Here is a 22179-nt window from a genome sequence, read left to right on the forward strand (position 1 = left end):
CATAGTTGATGCATTGGCGTATTGCTGCTGCGGCCCTACGCTAAATTAGTGCTCAATCCAATTAAGTAAATACACAGGCAACCAAACCAATCTCCCAATCACTTCACTGTACATTTCATTTGTTGATTTGTGTTGATTATTGTTGAATAAATTGAACGTCCTGTACCGACAGTTCTTCTGTCAAGGATTACTTTCTTTACAGGTTGATTGTGTAATTCAACAGAGACTAACTAACACTCGGTCACAATCGGCGGTATATTTCCTCCAAAACGGTCCCGCACCCTTTGCCTTGAGGTCGCTCTGTGTGGTCTCTCGTCTGGGGAAAAGCCTTAGGTTGGGAAGATCGACTCTGCCACTAATAGTGCTTGGTTTGATCCCATCAACTCAGGGTAGGCCCGGGGATGCCCGCCACAGTTGTCCATCATTTTTTTGTGGCCCGGGACCATCGCCAGTTCCCTCGGTACGTGAATGATACATGCGCGCTTGTAGCATATCACGTGATCAATTCGCGACCAATAAAACTCCACTAACTATGACCACGGTATAACAAAATTGTTTGACACAGGTTTCCAATTGTGTTAGTAGCTTCTCTGCTGACAGCTTTGTTACTTGACATATTGCATCAATTGGTGCCTAAATTGTCACTGTGTTACAAAATTATGCACGTTGGACGTCTCCATGCAGTATCGGTGTAGCTGTACCCAGAACGGCTTGTACATTTCAAGGAAAACTGTTTGGTGGTACATCCATGTACATGTGGCTAAAAAAGACTACTTGTTGTAGTTCTATAATTGAGAATGTGAAGGTAAACAGCATTATTCCCAGACAGTTTGGAAGAAATTTCCAAACAACAATGCTGTTTTAAAATCAAATGTAATTATGATCTGAGAAAAACAAGTCAAAGCACACAAAATGTAATGTACTGCAGTTTAGATACTGGAATTTTATTCTGCTTAATTCGTTTTTATCCAGCTCCGAGTTTAAAATTCTTCAAAAGCACTTGTACAACAACCAAAACCAACACATAAGAGGAAGCTGACATCCTGCTAGTAGCATTTACCTTATCTTCCAAAATAATGGAATTATTTTAATAGATACGTAGTGCAAGTGCATTTGTGTAGAATTTTGGAAAATTTAATAAACTGGAAGCTGTGAATGACGTGTACACTAATCTGCAGGGCAGAAATACCACCCCAGCAATTGGATTACATTTCTCATGCTGAGGTCGACATTGCGTGTGAAACACCTCTTTAACCAATCCACCTTGAGCAGAAGCACCACCCCCAACCAGTTGAAATTAGCCGTGTTGATCGAGAGTGTTTTTGTTGTTACTAGCATTTCCTAGTCAATCATGAATCAGTGAAGTTCAGTCCCGACCACCTCCACTGCTGAGAAAATTGCGCCCTCTCTTGGTCCAACTCGGGGTTCACAGGGTGTTGTGACTGGCTGTAATGCACAACCACCTTAGATATTATAAAGAACAGGCAACAACCGCAGGGCTGTAATGCCACCAACTGTATGGAAAAACGCTCTGCAGTTAGGTACCTGTTGGTGAAATGCAAACTTCAACACCTTGTTCAGTTTTCCATTTTACCTACATGTGCACCAATTGCATCTCAAAATGGAAGCTCAGTGAAAAGCTTTTCAACCTGTAGGTTTTTTTAGTCCAATGTGTAAAATCCTAGTAGGAGCCAAATATTTCTCAGTAATGGAAAATGTTCATAGAATTTTTCCTCCAGAGCAGGCAGCAATAACAGAAAAGAAATAACGAAAAAAAGTCAGAAACTGTTCCATAAATATCTGTGAACTTGGGCCAGAGCCGTACACAAAATGAATTTAGAGTCAGAGAAATCTTTCAGATGTAAATCTCACAAATTCTATAAACAGGCTTGTTGTATTATGAAGGACTGGGAAGGTGGAAGGTTCCACTGTCATTCATGGGTGAGTCTGAGCGATGAGGGTGAGTTTCTCATTCAGGCTTAGCTGTGTCTCCACAAGGTTGGACAAGTACACGACCATGAGAAGATCCTGCAATTACAAACAAGTCACTTCATAAGCATCGTTAAAAGAACGAGAGTCATTAAGAATACGTTGTCAGTCTATCACAAGTCCCTGCAAGTCAGTCACAAATCATCTAGTCTTTACCCAGTTGTGAGCTATTCGAAGGAACTGTACCAAAAACATTCCTTTGCCGTTGCTTGCCTTGTCACTAACGACTAGTCTTATGAAAGGACCTTGTGACTTGACCCGAGAAACAACTTGTCATGGACTCGACGACAATGCTAATTTTTGTTTATCAAATTCTGTTCCGTTCTTCGCAATCCTACAGCAGGCTGTTTTCAACCCGTAAACATAACCCTACACCCCTAATAATGGACAAGAAGGTTTGCACAAAACGCTTTCTTTTAAAAGAAGGACCCTGTGTAGAAATCACTGACTGCAGGATAAATGTGGTTCAGGTATAGCCAACACGATATGTGGCAAAGGGGGACCCCCCTAAGGTGAAACACAAGCTGTATACCCTGAGGCTATTGTGCCTACTGCACCCCCCCTCGGAAATCTGAAAGGAATTTCAAAGATTCCATCGACACAAAGGAAAACACAGTAGAGGGGGGGTCCCCTTTGCCGCATATCGTTCATCAAATGGGCTCAGGACAGAAGTACCAGATGGTTATGAATCCCACAAATACCTTCATGTTGCTGGTGATGATTCTTTCAAATTCTTCGGGATCTAGTTTGGGAACATTGGCAACCAGATCCATCAGGAAACGCCCAACTTGGTTGTCAGCCGGTATCTTCCCATTCTGCAGGGAAAGGACATTCAAGGAATATTAGGAAAATCAAGGAAGCATGTGCACTGAGGCCATACGTCTCCAGGCAGACAAGGATAAAGCTGGAAACTATTAACCAACATGTGCGTACGAGTTCCATAAGGCAAAGGGTAAACTGACTGTTCCTTGGTACCTGTTGATGATGCACCGTGTGATTATAGAATGAGCAGGTGGGAAGAGAACAGGGTACATTAAAGCCGAAAAGAGCTGGAAACTACTTAGCCCTCTTATGCAAAGATGCATTCTCAACACAGTTGTCCTATCAGTCAAAATAAGTCAAATGACGTGTGATATGTCTATGTACTGTATTGGAGAGGTGGAAAGAATTTTTGACTGTTTTTGACTGGGTGAAAGGTTGGAATATAAAACATTAACAACCACTTCATTAATGAGTGAAATAGCAAGCTTGCACGTAAGCAATCTTCAACTCAATCCTTTCAACGTCCACCGTTTTTTTTTTTAGAAGATTGAGGACGGTAGAGTCAAACCACTTGTACTCCATGTTCCTTGGGAGTTTTAAGAGCCAAGAATGTGCCCTTGGTTTCCTGCATTTGTTTTGGAGGCTGTGGGAAGACCGCCGGTAAGACTGCTTGAGAGGCTGTGCAAGGATAAATATTTCCGACAGATGGATGATGACTGGTTTTACCAGTATAATTCAAGACAAAGATCTGTATTGGAAAATAATGTGCAAGTGATGCATTTGCTAACGGGATTGAGTTCTTACCAACACATCATCAACGTAGTCCAGAACGATGGCGATCATCTCTTGCAGCTTGACGGAGGACTTGCTGACATGTTGGAGGTCATTGACAGACTCCATGGTGCGGCGTCCCGAAGCCTGGCCACGAATTAACGCATCCACTAGAAACAAAGGAGAGTGTGCTTGAAAGTCGGGAAGAGTCTCAAACTTGGGACAGGCCCCCGTTTCGTCAGTTGCACCACAAAGTGACACAATGTATGGTGCCCCACAACGTGGCATACTGTCCGTAGGCTTTGTACACACGATACAACAGTTCATGGTGCATCAACTCACCATAATAGGTCAGTTTGTGACAAAACTGACGCTTTGTTTAAAAAAACGGCCATTCCTGATGGGAGTGCCTAACTTTATGTACAATCCACCCAGAGTGGGACCGAGAGAGCTCGGCCATCTCCAACACCGGTTGCCTGAGTCACCATGATTTCTGATGTCAGTGTAATTTCTACACTGGCAACTGGGGAAGACAAACACCTACCTCCAGACACAAGACTTGTATGCATCTATCAGACCATACTGGATCCACTGCCTGCTAGGCTCACATGTGAATGACCGCTGTGATCTAGCACTCCCTTGAGATATCCAAGAGAGACGGACACTGAAGCCACTTGGTTGTACATACCAACGGCAGCTGGTCAGGCATGCTACTTATGGGTAATGCCAGAAATTAGGCGTCCATTTTTGTCGTGTCCTGTCACATCTGATCTATGATTTTTTAAGTTCAGCACACATTTTCTAAATATCCAAGAGTGATGAACTGATACAAATTACCTGCCATATAAATATGTGTAGCAATAGTTTGAAATCAATTCCGGTGATATTTCCATGTCAAATAACAAAGGTCAGATGTAAAAGGGAAGCGAAATGCCACACTTTTGGACCCCTAATTTCTGGAATTACCCATAATATACATGTATGATTGAACCTAACATACATGTATCTAGTGTGGACCAGTGAGCAAGAGGTCCACACAATGCCGGCTGTGTGGACTTAACCGGGTCCACACAGGGTTACCCCTTTCACGAAAAACCTGTTTAGAGGCAATTTGGGGCTCAGGGTTACCAGTTGAAAAATGAAGAGGAACAGTCCAGGAAATCACCATCAGCAACGCAGTTCAGTTTGTGCTCACAGTTCAAGAGATAAGAGTATATATAAATTTTCTCAGCTACACGAAAACAAAGGAATGTTCACACCAACACACAAAACACGGACATTCCTTTGTTCTGTGCAGGCGTGGCATACATAGCGTGGACCTCTGCACAAAAGAAGTCCACATAATGTAGGGTGCGATGGCATTGTGTGGACTCACACACGTCCACACAACGTTTTCCCCTCTCTGAAAAACAGTTTCAGAGGCGTTTTGGGGTCAAGGTTATCCGTGGCATAATGAAGACGAACCGTCCAGGAAATTACCATAAAAAATCCAGCTTGAAGGAGTTATCCTAATTGGAGAAAAAGGAGCATTTTCCCCAAGTTTCCTTAACCACACAGAAGTGAGCAGGTGTGTGCTTGTTGATGGTCCCATGTGGGGTGCGAGAACAAGAGGGACAAGGAATCAAAAAGTCAGTTCAGAGTTTTGGGCGTGCAAGGAATTGTGGGATAGAAATTGGATAAACAAACCCACGTGGCGTAGCTAGCTGTACGGTATATCATAGACCTGGCGTATGAATGAGTGAGGTTTAATCTATTTTCAACTTTCTGCAGTTAACATGAATTTTTCACCAGAAATATTTCAGGGATTCCTGATGCACCTTTCATATATATCTCAAAACTGCCCAGGCATGCCGTAGAACGTCTTTTACTCTCAAAGAAATCAAAACCAGAACGGCAAATCGAGAAAACTTCTAGGGGCAAACACGTGCATTGCTATGGAGCGGAATGGTTTGTTTATCCAAAAAAAGGGCCACCAAGGCCAGCTGGCGCATGCGTGACTGAAATACTGAATGAGCTTATTTTTTACTCGACTTCATATAAGCCAAAGGTTGTAGGTTTACGCATTTCACTGTGACTGAACAAAGCATATGGGGACCTCTACGAATCGGCCTACTGCCATCCGACTTACAGCCAACTCTCTCAGGTTCGTGGCACACCAGGGCCATCTTGATGGGTGTGAAGACGGTCCCCTTGGACTTGTCTGGAACGCCCATCGACTGCCTGTAACAAGAATACAGATAATGCAATGTTAGGCACGTCCAAAACCCACTCCAACGTCCACCAGATTCCACCGGGATGATTTTTCAGGATTGAAGAATGCAGAGGCCAGGTTTGAAGTGTTTTCCACGGTTACAGTCTGACCTGCTGTGTGATGGATTTCAAAGGATTCATGCAGATTCTGATGAAAATGCTTACAGGTCTGTTTGCCAAAGAAAGGGCAGAATGTATTCAGCAAAAAAGATGATTGCTGTTTTTTGAACCCTCCTTATTTCAATTCTGGACCATTTACGGAGAGAGTCTACATCCCCAGAAGATCTTACTGAGCAAATTTCAGTGGTGGGCAAACATTGGCTGAGAACCGGTCTCAAGACAAGAGCACTGTTTAGCCTTTTGACCTGTGACCAATTTTGTTAAGCAATTATTTGTTGTACTAAGTGAATGGCTGCTCTTTAAGAACTGGGTGTAAGACCGCAACACAGCAAGGAGTCTCATCGGGGGCGGGGACTGAATATCAGGGGAGGGGCAAATTTATCTTTTTCTTGATGGTTCTACCATGGTCTTTGCTTTTCAAATATCCAGTGGGACTGACGAGTTTTTTTATGGGGGAGGTGCACCAGCTCTGCCCCTCTCTTGGCTAGGCCACAGGTCTCAAAGCATCTAACTGCACTGCTGCACCTGCCTCGACTACAAAACTCTTACCGTATCCAGACTTTGATGGCCATCTTGAAGTCGGTCAGTGTGGTGTCTATCGTCAGGTGGACAGGATTGCTGCATTCCCGCGAGTAGTACTCATGGATCAAAAGTGAGTGGTCAGTGATGTCGGGACCGGTGGCATACCTTTGCCGGGAAAAAAAGAACAAGATTATCACACCTTTTTATGTTCAAGAGAGAGGCTGGCAGGGTAGTATTGTATTTCAACTAATTGCCCATCACTCATGCCCACATGTAGACGAGAGATATTCCATTAAACTTGGTCGGCTGCACATGGCATCACATTTGCAAAACTCTCCACGAATAACAGGTGCTGCGCTCCAACGGACCGTCCTTGCTAGACAACATGTACCATGAGCTTTGAAGCTACTCTAGAACAAGGCCTACTGACTAAAACACTCACTGTTTACTCCCTGGTTCCTCTCAGCACGAACATCTCGACACACAACAGAAAGGTGAACTAAAAAGCTTGGTTTCCCAAACAGTAGCTTCTACTCTGACTCTTAGGAGCAGTGCTCCATCTAACCACTTGTCCATCTATCCTCACAACAGGCAAAACCTATTCAGGTCAGGCAGATTTTGCTTGTGCAAAATATGGGCTGAGATAGCATCATGGGCCGATGGTTTCAAAATATTTTGCTGGGAGTTGGCAAGTAGTTTTTAAAATTACATGGGGATGGGCAGATATTTTATACTAGATGAAACCCTATTACATGTATCGGGATTTTTTGAGTTTTGGAGAATAGAACAGAAATCTGCCACCTTTGATACAAAAAAAACCACTACCTCGACTGTTTAAAACTGAAACTTCAAATGGTCCACCCAAACAAACACTGAGACAAAGTTCCTGGCGCACAGTTGTCAGATAGAATTTTTTGACCGGTTGCTAGAGTGAAATGCAAAACACGGCCTCTCTGTGTTAACCGCCCACGCTGCCAAGCAGATAAATCTCCACCACTCACCAGCCTATGATGCTCTCGTTGGTATTCACCTTTTTGTGTAGGTCGTACATATTCTTGGCAAACTCCATGTCCACAGCAACCTGAAATCAAATCATAGAGAGAGATTTCTTAACCTCCTTGACGCTGCTGTCCAAGTTCATCATAGACCACGACTTTTGACCTATTAAAGACAGGCCCCGAGGTCACCCTGGGCTCACTTGGCTAAGGCAGACTATTTACATGTAATCTTGCCCTTGATCACTGAAGCTAGAGATCACCGCAGCCTTTATGGCTTAATTTCTTCACTACTTCAACTTTAATAAAAAAACAATACAAAAAAAATGACACAAGCAAAAAATAACAAAACAACAGAAGTCTGTAGACCCAGACCTCTTGAACATGAAAACGGTGTGGAACTTCTTAAAAATGAAAAGTTGTGTCTAATTGTTACAGATCCGGAGGGAGATAAAATACATGTAAGTATCAATTGAAGCCAGATGGTTTGTTACTGCAACGGATGAAACTGCCTGGCCACTTGACTCTGACATGGCTTCAGGACATCACAGAGAGGACTAGCATGGTGTAACTTGATACCCTACCTCATCTTCAGATTCATTGTGAGGAACACAGAAGCAGTTTGTGATCTCGACGAGTCCCTGAATGTTAGTGCCTGCAGTAGCAGAAGGAAAAAAAAACAAAAAAAAAACAATGGCTTTAATCTCACAGGTCATTCAAAGATTGTAGAGTTTAGGACCACACTATGACCACAAAAATCCAATTTTAACTTTTTGGAGTAACCTACATGTTCGTACCGCACATGTATGTACATTGTACATGGGTGTGAGTGGCCACTGTAATTTAAAGCTACAAACAGCTCGAAAAAACTGAAATGTCAGAAGTCCCCATAAATGTACACACGTGTACGTTTGTACACAGTGGGTGAACAAAAAAAGCTGAAATTCAGGGTTAACACCTGAACAAAACAAGCCGAAAACAGCTAAAAAGCTGCATGTTCACACCTCTGATTGTAACAATGAGCCTAATGATATGACAAGGAAAGCTAAATGTGTAAACACCATGACAAGTTGGCAGATTAACATTAATTGTTATGGGAGAGTGGGCACGGTTTTAATTGTCGCAAGAAATTAGGAGTAGGCGCTAGGACTAAAAATACGGCATTATTGCAGAATACGTTGCCATCCGCATAGTCCACCTCGTTAGCAGGCTACAAGGTCAAAATACCAGACGTCATTGTCCTGCATAAACATTCTCACTCCAACCTGTAGCCGTGCCACGTCGCAATTACCAACAGGGTAGTCGATTTGGACTTAAACTTTTTTCACTAATTGATCCCTATTCCTTTCAAAATGCTCTTGTTTCAGAAAGATCCTCATCCATTTTGTATTTGACCACACTGGACGGTGCGCTGCTCAGGAAATAGTCATCGGCATGCGTGTGCAGACACTGCATGCTTGTTGTGAACGATCCGCTGGGTCGGCGCATCGTGACGTCACCTCCAGGTACATTAACAATAATATACAGTTTAAATCACTACATGTACATGAAGAACATGGTGACTTTGAGCTCGACTGACAAGAGCGTTTCCGATTAAACCTTACCACCACTACTGGAATCTTTGAAAGAGACTTTGTTCCTACATGTATTGATAAGCCTGATGCATTCGGGAGAATGAAGATAATTAACAATCACAAAGGTCCAAGATAGCTGTGAATCTCTCATTTAAAAAACTCCAAAGACCTGAGATGAGCTATGCCCAGTTCACACAAATCATAAAACATATGAAACTGTGGAAAGAGTTCCATATATGGACACCATTTGACACCCTGTGCACATACCCTGGGTCACGCTATTTAGCGTCAACAAATTATTCAAGCATATTTATGCAAAGATGTTTTTGTGAAAAATGTTAATTAGGTTCCTACATATCAAATTCAATGTATTATATCTATCTGAAATGATATTTGAGTGTTGAAATTTGAGTGACAAAGTCGGGTCTGTTTGTGCAGTCCGACCGGCCGCCATCTTGTTTTTGCGTGGACGGCAGAGGAAAGAAAGATGGCCAACCCCTACATTGTGAAAAATTGTCATTTTGCTGCGAGAATATGGAAGTAAATTTGGTGTTTTTCTTATACACTGGCAAGTGTTAGAGTAGTCTCTAAAACATAATAAAACCCCTTTTGAATCTGTAGGGGGTATTTTTGAGTTGTTGACGCTTTGTTGACGTCACTTGTATGTGTTGACGCTAAATAGCATGCCGCACACCCTAGCTACTGTACTGTACATGAATGAGGCTGGTCAAAAAAATTCTATGTGTTTTCTAAGTAAACAACTTCGTTTATTTCCTTCCTACATTGAACTTTTCTTGACATGTTTTGCTTCCTGATGGCTAATAGATCACTGTATAGGGAATAATTACTGGTGTCCGCATATGGAACTCTTCCCAAAACTGGTAAAAGGACATCAGCGGAAGAACAGGACACAAACATTGAGAAAATCGCAGCAACAAAAGTAATCTATTGAATAATAGTAATGATGCTGCTGGAATTGACAACTTAAGATGGTGCTGACTACCACCCTGTCGAGTGTCATCGTTAGGGACATGCATAAAAGTGAGGGTGCTGTTGATTTGGGAATTCATTTTCTTAACTAGGAAATTGTAAGTAAAATTTGTCTTTTTCCGCATGCTCTAGCTCCTCTATTTAATTTCCAATTTCAGTTTTTTTTTAAATTTCACATAAAGCCAACATTTAATTCATTGAAATAAGGCACGAATAAGAACAAAGATTTTATGAATATATGGAGTTAAAGCTTTTCAGTCAAAATCTACACTCATTTTTGTGTGAAAAAAAAAATCAGTTTGCTCTACATTAAAAATGTACAAAAACTGTCGCGAAACATCTCAAAATATCCCAACTTTAATATTTCTTTGCTTTGAAGGCACCGATGGAATCTAAACTTGTATAAAATGTTTCTTTTGACATCCTCTCCAAGATCACATCAAAAAGTAAACAGAAATAAATACTTCAAAAATTTATGATCCCCCCTGTCGTCCTCATCTGATTGTGACAAAAACATGAAAAATGCAAATCAAAACACTCTCCAGTCTGCACTTAATCATTATCAGGGATAATGGCAATTCGTCATGTTCCTTGATTATTTAAAGTCCAGGCATAGCCTAGGCATGCTAGGTTTGATAACAGTGAGGTTAAACAACTTCAAATTATGAAAATAAAACCAAAACGACATTCTACGGCTAAAAAGAATAAAACATCTTTTAAAAACAGAGCAGGAGTTAAAAACACGTCTGCACGGCCCAATGAAGGTACGGGGCTGCATGCATGAAGGGGGAGATATGAGATCATCAGATGAGTCTCCCCTTTGCGAGATGCCATATGAGACCACAATATACTCCATTGTTACCACGAATTGAATTATTAACTGGAGTTACGTTAAGCCATACCTAGCAGAGTCCCGATTACTCTAGCATTCTCGTCAGTCCTTCTTTCGAACGAATCTACAATACTGAATAAAACTACCGGATGCACATGGCATTCTCGGGGTAAAACTGCCGCCATGTTGACTTTTTTTGTTGAAGTGCTGAAGTAGTGCGCCCTCTAAAACATTGTCGTTCACTTCGCCATTTACCACTTCACCCATTTGTCACTTCGCCTATTTAACAATTTGCCCATTTGCCACTTCGCCCAAGCGCCACCTTGCTCAACCCAGTGGACTCTTGCCAGAGAAAAATAAAATAAAGATACTCAGATATAGTGGATCTTCAGCAACGCCAGTGGAACGAGTTTCTAAGTGTGCGCGTGTGTGCGTGTGGGGGGGGGGGTGGCAGTTGTGAGACCATCAGGCATCATCTGCTATATCATAGGCTGATCCATTAATTAAGCCCCACCTCATTATGCGGACGCGGCGCAGAAAAACAAGAATGTCTGGGAGACCCGTTTCAGACACTGGCGTTCAAGTTCAAGGGAGGGTCGCGCCGAACAAAATATAAGAGCGGCTCAGGTCGACCCAATTAAATTTTGGTGGCAGACACACGAACTTAATACATGTACATACATTTGCATTGGGTTCGGCTCATGAAAGCGGAGCGACGGTCTGTAGCTTTTGCGTCGCTCCAAAGGCCTTCACTAGTGTCGATCTTTCCGAGTCGCCAGCGTTGTTAACTGTTCAAGTTCACTCGGGGTGGAACTTTTGCCATACTTAATTCAAAATCTGGTTTTGGTTCAGCGCGACACCTAGAGTATGATATCAAATCAGTGCTCTGAAATATATGCGGATTGCCGAGCTTTCGGTAACTGAGTACCAGTCAGGACAAGCAGAGTCTGAATGAATGCAGAAAAATCCACGTTCATTCCCCCTGGACTATAGAACGCCTGTCTGAAACGGAACGACTACCGCGATAATATAAAGTGCATTCCGAATTTTGACATTCAAAAATGGCATGAAATGATCAGGAACTTCAGAAATATTTCAGCAATAGCTAAGTTGTTTACAGAATTCGTTTCTGGGTTATTTTCCCGGCCTTTTTCACAAGGTCTCAGTGCACACTAGGATGTTGAAAAACTGTGTGCGTTGTACAGAACCCTGTTGTTTGTCTGACTCTCAATATTTTGAGTATTGTCTCCAAAATATTACATGCAATAAACCTGGCAAAAAGATGCAGAGATTTGTCGGTTAATCCCAGGCCTGCTTTACCACGCAAAATATTGCGTTGTCGAAGTGGCGCGTGGACAAAGTAGTACGTGGGCGAAGTGACAATTAGGCGCAATAGCATGTGGGCGAAATTGCAAATGGTCAAAGTAGCAAATGGGCGATAAAAGACTGTAATGAATATTAATTTTGGGGAATCGACTGCACCAATCAAACCCCGTATATCACATGCTACTATAAGACGGACTTGTTGATTGGTCTAGCGTACTTACTGAATAATCATACTTCATTTATTGATTCAACCAATCGAAATGGCTCTTAAATAGAGATTGGGTTTCCACAATCGGTTCTTCCTCTCCATTGGTTTATCTATTCGGTGACCATGACAGCATTCTTCCGGCACGTTTGTTTACGGAAGTGTTATTCTGAAATTAGTGGGTCATTTGTTGGGGTACGCTTAGTGAACACCTAGGACCAAGACCGCCGCGTTAATTTTCAGAGACAAAATGGCTGCACATTTCAGTGCAAATCAGGTAGGAAACCTTAAAAGCTTTATGGTCATCTTTGAGGATCAACATATGGAGTAAACAGCGTCTAGTTCAGCGTTACATGTGACTGGGAAGATTATGCGTTTCAATTTCACATGTTCAGACTGAGTTTTCATAATCACGGCCGGCTCCGCTAGGCCCGAGACTTGCGAGTTTCGCATAACAGATAACGAACATGCCGGGTGTTCTAGGCAGAGTGTACGATAAAGCCTGTGCAGATCAATTGCCTTTGGCAACATTTGCCTAAACAAATTCGACATTTCAACGTTTGTAGAAACAGTGATTACTATTATGAAAACTGGTCAAGTAACCTTTAAATCGGGTGTATTTTAATTGGGGATTTCCCACAAGCTACATTCAATGTCTGAAAATAACCTGCAAATGTACAGTCATGCAAGAAGGGCAAACTGTAAATTTGAAACGAATATTGAATTCGAACTTGATGAAAATTCAGATTTCCCCTGTGATGTGCTTCCTTTTGTGTGTGATGATGCGCAATTCTACATTTATGTTTTGCTACAGTACGAGCAAGCATTTGATAGCAAGAGACTGCAAAACTGGCAACTCCCACACACATATAAAGAGGTAAGAGTGAAATTGTAATACATGACTCGCATTTCATACACGTGTGTTAACTATTTATTATATTCCATAGTCTCATATACAGGTGTTTATAGCGTGGAAAGAGTCCTGCCTCAGATACCAGTATATGAACATCCGTGGTGTTGCCAAATTACCAGAGGTAGCAGCAAGTCATTTTTTGCAAGTCCAAGCCAAGTCACAAGTCATTAGGTGTAGTCACAAGTCAAGTCACAAGTCATTAGGTGTAGTCACAAGTCAAGTCACAAGTCATTAGGTGTAGTCACAAGTCAAGTCACAAGTCATTTGGTCTAAACACAAGTCAAGTCACAAGTTTCTTTGTCCAAGTACAAGTCAAGCTGCACATTATTTTGTCCAGCAGTAATTTAAATGCAAAAAGAATCAGGTGACAACTTACAAAGTTACGAGTTTTAAAAATATGTGGGGCAGGTTGAGTAGCGTCTGACTTGGGTTGGTAACAAGTCATTTTTTGCAAGTCCAAGTCAATTAAGTCACAAGTCAGAGCTGGTATTTACAAGTCAAGTCACAAGTCACAAAAATAGCAACTCGAGTCCAAGTCACATTACTCAAGTCAGCAACTCTGCAAATTACCTGATAAAAATGAAGGCTTCAGAGTGCCAAAAGAATCATATGAACAATTTCTAATATTGGCAAGTCAAAAACATCCATTTTTATTACTGGTTTATTATGTATGCGTACAGCTAGCATGTATGTATACCAACTTGAGCAATTAGTAGCCTTGATGTAATCATGAAATGAGACGGTTTAAAGGTAAGTTACACTCCAAGTGAATCTATTGATTATTGTGCTTGATAAAGGTTGTGCTAAAATAGCACTACTATTCGTGAATACTTGTAAATCTTTGCGATGTTATTTGACCTTTGCCTCTATCCATTCAGAGACCGTCATGCTATGAGGGCTTCACGCAGATCATTGCCAATGACCGTGGTCACCTGCTGGGTGGGGTGCCCAGGTCCCAAGAAAACCCCTGGGGCAAGTTCGTTGGGACGTGGGACATGCCACTCAAGATTCCCGGCAATGTGACTACCTTCATGGCCCGCTCCGACCCGGCTGCCAAGACCATTGTCAAGGGAAGGCTGGAGCATGAGGAGTTCATGAGGCAGGCAGCCGGCTCCCCAGTCAAGGAAACCCAAAAGGTGGGAAAACAACAGTCTTGTCGACCCCAAATAAGACCAGAATCAAGACTAGTGCATCACAAGACCTCAGAGCTAACACAAGACCATTCCCGAGGTCAGACGTGAGACCAGACACGAGGACAGACACAAGTCAGGCACAGTCCTGTACACAAGATAAAACACAAGCCCAGGCATGAGACCCGACATCAGACCAGACACAACACCAGTCAAGTACCAGAGTGAAAGGGAATGCTTTTGTTGTGACTTGAATTCCAACTGAAGGTTTGGTGTTGGTCTTATGGGGTCTTGTGATGGTCTTAAGGGGTCTTGTGATAGTCTTAAGGGGTCTTGTGATAGTCTTAAGGGGTCTTGTGATGGTCTTAAGGGGTCTTGTGATAGTCTTAGGGGGTCTTGTGATGATCTTAAGTGGTCTTGTGATGGCCTGAAGGGGTCTTGTGATAGTCTTAAGGGGTCTTGTGATGATCTTAAGTGGTCTTGTGATGGTCTTAAGGGGTCTTGTGATGGTCTTAAGTGGTCTTGTGATAGTCTTAAGGGGTCTTGTGATGGTCTTAAGGGGTCTTGTGATAGTCTTAAGGGGTCTTGTGATGGTCTTAAGGAGTATTGATTACAACACTGGTAAAGAAGTAAAACTTAATAACCTGGAAGCCTTTTGTGTTGGCATCCAGTCCATCACACGACTTTTTGGAAGTCTCATAACAAAACTACCATAGTCACAAGGACTGGGCTGTTAAACGAAATGCTGTGTTTGCTGACAACTTTATTTTTTAGAGAGGGGGAAGTTAGGGGTGGGTTAGATGTGACACCACATCTCCCAAAATGCTATATCGCTGATGTGATGCAGTGGGTGGAGGGAAAGCAATACCATTGCATGCCTCAACGCCTCCTAATCATCCAAATAATTTCTTTCTTTGCTTCTTATCTCTAGGCACCCAGTCCCCGGAAGGCGAGCCCCACAAAAGCCTCTCCCACTCCGCCCAAAACCCCGCCCTCAAAATCGCCACAGGAGAGGCCCCACAGACCATCCCCGCCGGAAAATGTGGACAATGCATCCCCCTCCCAACAGCAAGCCTCCCGGTCTCCAGAGCCCGTTTCAAAATCGCCGCAGCCAGAAACAAATTAAATCCAGAAAAACCCTCTATAGCATACTCGTAACTTGAATTATATCGCAAGAAAAAAAATACATGTACATTATCATAGAAATAGAATAGGATTTTTTTTTCAGACCAGTTCTGTTGCATTTCTGGTGTAAAGGCTTTGCTCCTATTAGAGCATCAGAAAGTGAATGAATCTGAGCAGGGATGAGCTCGTTAGTTGACGGCAAAGTTCAAACAGTGCCTCTCCTGAAATCTTCCAATTTTTATGCACAACCAGAAAATCATCTTGCCCCATTTGAAATGCCCAAGGACTGTTTCAAATTTTACATTGCACACATTCCATTTCATACAGTCATACATTTGAATCTGTTTTGAGACTTCAAGTGTGTTTTTTCATCTACAACTGATTGACCACCTTTTTGCCACGGTGACCTGATCGCCACGGTGACCTGATCGCCACGGTGACCTGATCGCCTTATGCCATTGTTATGTTCCCTTTTCTGCTTCAGAATTTGGCTAAAGCAAGAGTTGTAGCCCGGTCAATCAACAAATCAATCATACATAACAATGCCAAAGGATGAACAGAAGTGTACTTGTCAGAGTTTGTTTGAGAAGTACTGTGCGTGACTTGACAGAAGACTGCCTGACTTGTGTATGATTAGCATTTGATTGATTTTGGTTAACACTTGATTGCAACCTTTTTTGGAAACCTGGTTTCTTGATTTCAGATATCTTTTATTGTTTAATTTAAAATCAATAACTACATATCAGTCTTAACATTCTGATCAGTCAACTGCTTTATAACCAGAGGTTCCTTTCCCCTGCATTAGACTATTAGATTTGATCAAGAATACAAGAACTACAGAACAAGACCAAACAAATGGCATTATTTTCTCCACAAAAATGAGCTTTTCAAAAATATGGCCTGGTTACCTACGTCTCTACACTGTGCACATGTAACGAACTTCATATTTAATATGTATTATTTTTGTAATTCCTTTTGTAGCACGTTCTAAAAGACGCCGAGTTCAGTGGTGTACAGTGTTCATATCTATCTTAGTTACGTTGGCTTTGAAAACTATGAATGGAATGTTCTAGATGTAAAGATCGGTTCATCTTACTACGTTCTTCAATTTTGGATTTTGCCCTGCCCGACGTGTATTTCACACTGTTTGCTCAGTGTTTGCCCCCGAGGGCTTGTGGGAAAAAATCCACAAGCGTACTTGGGTGGAACTCGAACCCAGAGGGCTTGTGGGAAACAACCTACAAGCGGACCTGGGTGGGACTTGAACCCAGAGGGCTTGTGGGAAAAAACCCACAAGCATACTTGGGTGGGACTCGAACCCATGACCTCCTGCTCCTACTACGTTCTTTCAAATTGAATGGGACAGGAGAAAACTGAGTGAAATACAGGAATAAGTGGATACATTGTAGTGCAAAACCTGAATTCAGAAAATTCTCTGTCAGTTAAATGGAGCATTTCATGTAAATAAAGTGTGTACTACTAATGTCATATTCTTTACAAGTATCCATTGGATATCTGTCATCTCAGGTTTTATGCCGTGAATTTGTTGAGACGAGTACACGTAAGACCCAAAGAGGGGGGAATCTTGACACTTTATCTTTAAGACTCCCACTTCCTCAACATAGATTTTTTAGGCAAGGTAACACATCATGGCCCTCAAGACTTGGTATTAATCGGTACAATTGGCGGAATATTACTTTCACAACCACCTGTGCTTATCAAGGCATTTATCAAAATGGTCTTCTTAACTTTTCTCATCAACCCATAGAGAAGTGACATTCTTAAATGCAGCATGTAAGAACTTCAGTAAAAAATGTGCCAAATAAATTATAATGCCCTCCCCACAACACTTATAACAGACACAACATTAACCGTCCTGAAAAAGGATGGTGTGAGGGAACTTCATGCGATGTGATACATCTCCACGGAGCAGTAGTCATCAGCCACAGCGAGGTGCCCATATCCTGTCAATGCGATTCCCTGGGGGAGGGGGGGTAGTGCAGGCCCAGCATGATGCACTCAAGGAAGCCACCTTGTGGTGGATCACCATTGGGCCTAGACACTGCAACCCAATTGCCTGACCAATCCCAATACACAGCTCTGGCTGACCACTGATTGTTGGTCTGATGGTGAACAGCCTGTCACCTTTGCTATCAAAAACAATCCACCGGCTTTGAACAGTCACTGATTAGACGTCGATCAGGAGTGTCCATGGCTAGATACTGCGGTGTGATCTTGACTGGTATGGTGGGTGGGAGCTTACCATTAACGGGAGCTGTGCTCCATCAGCCCTTTCTTCTCGGCTTCTAGCTGGATTCCTTGTACAATCAAGCCAACAGGCTTTATCGCAAGTGAAATATTTACTGCTTTGGTGATTTTGTACAATGTCCCCAAAGAGTTGTAGGAATGGAAACGGATCACATATCAAACCTTTCCAATCCCATAATGCTTTGGAATGACTGTGCACAATCACTTATGCATTCAGGGGTGGATTCAGGAATTTTACCAGGGGTGGGGGATCAGGCCGGAGATTTAAAATGTCTCATTTTTGGCGGACAAACGGAAATGATGATAAAACATTATACATGACCCACATTGTTTACAATGGTACTGGTGCACTCTCGTTATGTTTGATTACTTTGCCCCTTTTTACCTTGTTTTGTCGCAGACTGGGGGAGGGGGAACCACACCCCCTGGATCTGTGCCTGGTACTTGAGAAGGGCTATTGTAAATCTGTGACAACTGGAGGCTTATATGACACCAAGGCGGTTTATTTAGGAATTTGACTCACACCGGATCCCCGCCATTCTTTGATTTTTTTTACTGGCCTTGTATTCATAAGACCAACTATGCATCAAACAAATCTGAGGAGATGTGCAGTGGCACCAGGCTGATGCGCGCCGTCTTAAACTCGAGGTGCAAGTGCATTTGGTAAATCACGATACCCTTATTGGTTAACGAAGCATTTAACGCGTGTGTACCCGAGCGTGATGCTACCACAGAAACGGCTCCTGATGCTGAAGTCGACTGGGCTGAAATATCACAAGCATGGTAAAGACTGTAGACTTCAATTGTTAGGTCAGAACAGAGTAGCAATTTTTTAAGGGGGGGTGTGCTTTGTTTTGTTTTTAAGCAGATAGGCTTGGGAAAAAAACACACAGGAAAAAGTGACGTATGATTCGACTTCCCCTCTTGACAGCATAGGCGTGTGTCTCTGACAAGCACTAGGGACAGGTGTTTTTGGATTCAGAAGATAATTAAACCAAGCAGTATCAGAAGATATATAGCACTCAAATGGTAGGTAAGCATGCAGTCCATACAAACTGTCCTGACTATGAGGGAGCAGCATTTATTCTCATATTTAACCATTTTTCACTTGATGATGTATAAACGAACAGGGATTTTCTGGGCAGCTTTAGGTACTGTACCAAATGACATTATACATGTATGTACAATCCTCCCAAAGCATACATTATGTGATAACCATTGTGTTTGGAAACTTACAGAGGCCGGAACCAGTCCATAAATGTCCAGCATGTGGAATCCTATAGCTCAAGCATCTGTGTGCCACCGCTATATGTGGCAACATTCTTATGTGGCACTGTCTGAGTTTTAAAAAACTATGCAATAAGAAAGTCACACAAACCTTTGACAAATGACCCCCAAGGATCAACGTTTGTAAAGCCCAACTTTGTATTGTCGTGGTGTCTTGTTGAAAAAGTCAGTATTTTTGGCTGAAAAATTCCGTGCTTGGGGCAAACTTAGCACTTCCTGGTTACGGTTGATAACAAAGCAACTGTTTCCTATTTATTTTATAGGAATAAAGTCGCCAGACACATTTTTCCCACAAGGGAAATGCAAAAATGCCTTTTCCTTCACTGAAAAAGGAATTCACCACTGTCCTCTCAATACTGGCAAACAAACAGCTAGTGGTGAGAAGAAAACCTTCCACTGTCCTTCCCTGACAGCGGCACCTTTCCTTGGAGAAGTATGATCAGCTTCTCTTTATCCGGGAAGCGGAACGATCAAGTTAGAAGTCTGTTGAATTCTGACATGAGGGTCGACTTCCTGATCGTTTCCCACATTCTAGCTGCATAGTGAAACCTGCAAGAAAGTGAAACAGCAATATTCTTTCAATTGAAAACCAAGGAAAGCACACGCTGATGTACAGTGTCGTCAGGGAAAGGAAATCTGCCAGTGTCTCTTGGTCAGAAGACGACTTTTTGATTGATTGAGCAAACTGGCTGTCTGCGTGGACGATTTCTTGATCTATCTGGAATTACATAGTTCCTACTTCATTCAGACATAATGCAGCTTTTCAGACACCAATTTTTACCTCCAAAAAGCTGTCAGAAAACTCCAGTAATACACACACTAATCGATGGTTATCAACCCGGTGTCAATCTCTAATTGCAATATAATAAATACACATAATAAACTTTGTCAAACAATTAAAGATAAAATAAATGATGAAAAGGTTGTTGCCATGAAAGCTTCTGTACACACTTTAGCTCCATCATAAAACTTTTCTAATTGCCCAAAACTGTTGCTAGATACACGAGAAGCTCAACAGAATTTGTGGTAAAGTGCTAACATGTGAATAACAGAGCTTTTGTCAACTCAAAACAGTTTCAAGTATAAGCTGAAGAAGAAGTTTACACCGAGGTAAGACTTTCAACATCAGCAAGGAATGACAAAAGTAAACAGAACGTAAAGCAACAATAAAGATATACAGAAATTTGTCCCCTCACGAAGGTTACGATTTGTTTACAGGTCAATTAAAGCCGCAGAACATGTTTTCTCTGAGATGTGGCTTTCAACAAGAGTGGAAAAGCAACAAGTTTTCTCTGAGATGGGGCTTTCAACAACAGTAAAAAGAAGACAAGTTTTCTCTAAGATGGAGTTTTCAGCAACAGTAAAAAGTCAACAAGTGCGTCTCCGAGATGGGGTTTCTAACAATCTCACCAGTTCTTTTCAGTCAGTGATGTGTGAGTGAGGGAGTTTCGGGCAGCTCCATAAATCTGGTTCCGGAAAGACTTGACTAGGAGGTCAATGCTTGGATGGCCTTGATACGAGACCGGTAACAGACTCAGCAAGATGGACTGATCTGACACAGAAAACAAAATCATAGAATATTATTCAACATTTGCTTGAGGTAAACATCAATGCAGCGGTACATGTACATATAAGTTTCTTGATATTCCATGACAAATGTGAGTCACCTTAAGCCACTGTAGAAAACAAAGACTCAAATGCAGACTAGCTATGGAGTCACAAACAAGGTTAACTTAAAGATAGTTCACTTAGGCTAAAGAAGGTCAACTTAAAGGCTAACTTCAAAAAGGTAACTTGGTTAAGGTCAGCACATGCAAAAGTAACTTTCTTTGAAGAGAAATCATATACTTGTAGTATTAAATGCTCAATATTTCGAGAAATACTTTGTTACCAAAACTTCATTTTCTTAAATGTTTTCTTCAAATGCTTTCTTATATTTATGAAGATAATTTCTTAAAAGAAGAAAAAAATTCTTGTAGTCTTAACTACTCAATATTTCAAGAAATGTTGTCTTCCCCAAAACATATTTTCTTAAACATTTCCTTTAAACAAGATTAATTTTCTATTTTCAAGAATGGCTTTCTCATAATATAAGAAAACCATTTTTGGCAGTGTGCATGTACAACAGTGAGATTGGTGCAGTTTCCAAGGGTTTATGATGCATACTGGGGTTTTGCCTTTTAACGGACATAACTCGGGCAATCAGATTTAGAACATTAAGCAGGGTTTCAATATTATCTGAGCATTTGCACTAAAAGAAGAAAAATTCACAAGCTTGCTGGAGAGGGACTCACACCCACTAGGTCCTGCTTAATAATAGAGACAGCTTCTACCATTTGACAACTAAGCTAACCAGGGTCATTAACCTAGCATCAATTAACCTAGAAGCAGTCACCTCATTAAAAAATAATGGAATTAACCCTGTATCTTAGAAATGCTACGTTCAGCCAATGGTCAGCTTCGAATTGTAAAGAAACAGAGAGCTAACTTTTCACTCCAGAGAATTCGATATGATGCAGCAGAGGAAGAACCAGCAATTGTACGAATTAAAAACACAAACTTCCTTCTTCCGTGAAAGGTAGCTCAGATTTATGGTCACATTCAATGGTCACATTTTATACCTCAAGAGGACGATAGCTACATCTTGCTTACCATCAGTGGACAAGTTGTCCGGGGGTGTGGCACCCAGATGTGGGAGAACACACAAGTTGATATCAAGCGGAAGGTTTTTGGAATTCAAACCCGGCAGCAGCTTGGTGTGGGATAAGGATGCTGTTCCTGGATAGAAAATATAACACAAGGAGATGTAACTCAAAGTACATGCACATGTAGTTTCACTGTAAAAAAGCACTATTGTGAGCCCTGCTCTGCAGGGGCAGGCCTTGCTACACTTGGGGATCCAGAAAAGGGTTATATTCCAGGCAGAGAGAGGGTAAGCCCTGCTAGGGGAGTCTGTGGCATGCCCCCTCTGGGAAACTGTTATTTTTGTCCCAGCATTGAAAGGCAAGTCAAGAATAATTTTCAAGTTTACATTTATGTAAGACTTTTATAATCATGCGTTATTTTTGATGCCATTTGACTAGAACTCAGTGTTCATAAGTGTAACAATGGGGGATGGGA

At 41.9% G+C, this 22179-nt stretch overlaps 3 protein-coding genes across 5 annotated transcripts in view; 1 reads left to right on the forward strand and 2 right to left on the reverse strand.

Annotated features, from left to right (window-relative positions):
• Positions 1 to 915: 915 nt before the first annotated feature.
• On the reverse strand, positions 916 to 11029 carry eif3f (eukaryotic translation initiation factor 3 subunit F). Its single transcript, XM_022248425.2, has 8 exons — positions 10876 to 11029; positions 7994 to 8064; positions 7416 to 7495; positions 6442 to 6579; positions 5651 to 5742; positions 3556 to 3692; positions 2691 to 2804; positions 916 to 2028 (listed from the first exon to the last, which is right to left on the reverse strand). The coding sequence occupies exons 1-8, from the start codon at positions 10988 to 10990 to the stop codon at positions 1936 to 1938; spliced, it is 840 nt and encodes a 279-aa protein (XP_022104117.1). The 5' UTR covers positions 10991 to 11029; the 3' UTR covers positions 916 to 1935.
• A 1438-nt stretch (positions 11030 to 12467) lies between these two features.
• Positions 12468 to 17007, forward strand: LOC110986487 (protein Flattop-like). The gene is made up of 4 exons (XM_022248383.2): positions 12468 to 12613; positions 13151 to 13213; positions 14128 to 14385; positions 15311 to 17007. Exons 1-4 carry the CDS (start codon positions 12587 to 12589, stop codon positions 15503 to 15505), a joined length of 543 nt encoding a protein of 180 aa, XP_022104075.1. The 5' UTR covers positions 12468 to 12586; the 3' UTR covers positions 15506 to 17007.
• smg9 (SMG9 nonsense mediated mRNA decay factor) overlaps positions 15918 to 22179 on the reverse strand; it is a 202387-nt gene continuing 196125 nt past the window's right edge. For all 3 annotated transcript variants that reach the window (XM_087142011.1, XM_022248382.2, XM_087142012.1), the window contains 3 exons: positions 21712 to 21837; positions 20470 to 20611; positions 15918 to 19608 (listed from right to left, as the gene is read on the reverse strand). In XM_087142011.1, coding sequence (XP_086998137.1) covers positions 19530 to 19608; positions 20470 to 20611; positions 21712 to 21837 — 347 coding nt within the window. In that variant the 3' untranslated portion in view covers positions 15918 to 19529. The remainder of the gene's footprint in view (positions 19609 to 20469; positions 20612 to 21711; positions 21838 to 22179) is intronic.

This window comes from Acanthaster planci, linkage group LG10, assembly GCF_054643075.1.
Source record: "Acanthaster planci isolate LZ-2023a linkage group LG10, COTS_SCS, whole genome shotgun sequence".
Classification (NCBI taxonomy): Eukaryota; Metazoa; Echinodermata; class Asteroidea; order Valvatida; family Acanthasteridae; genus Acanthaster; species Acanthaster planci.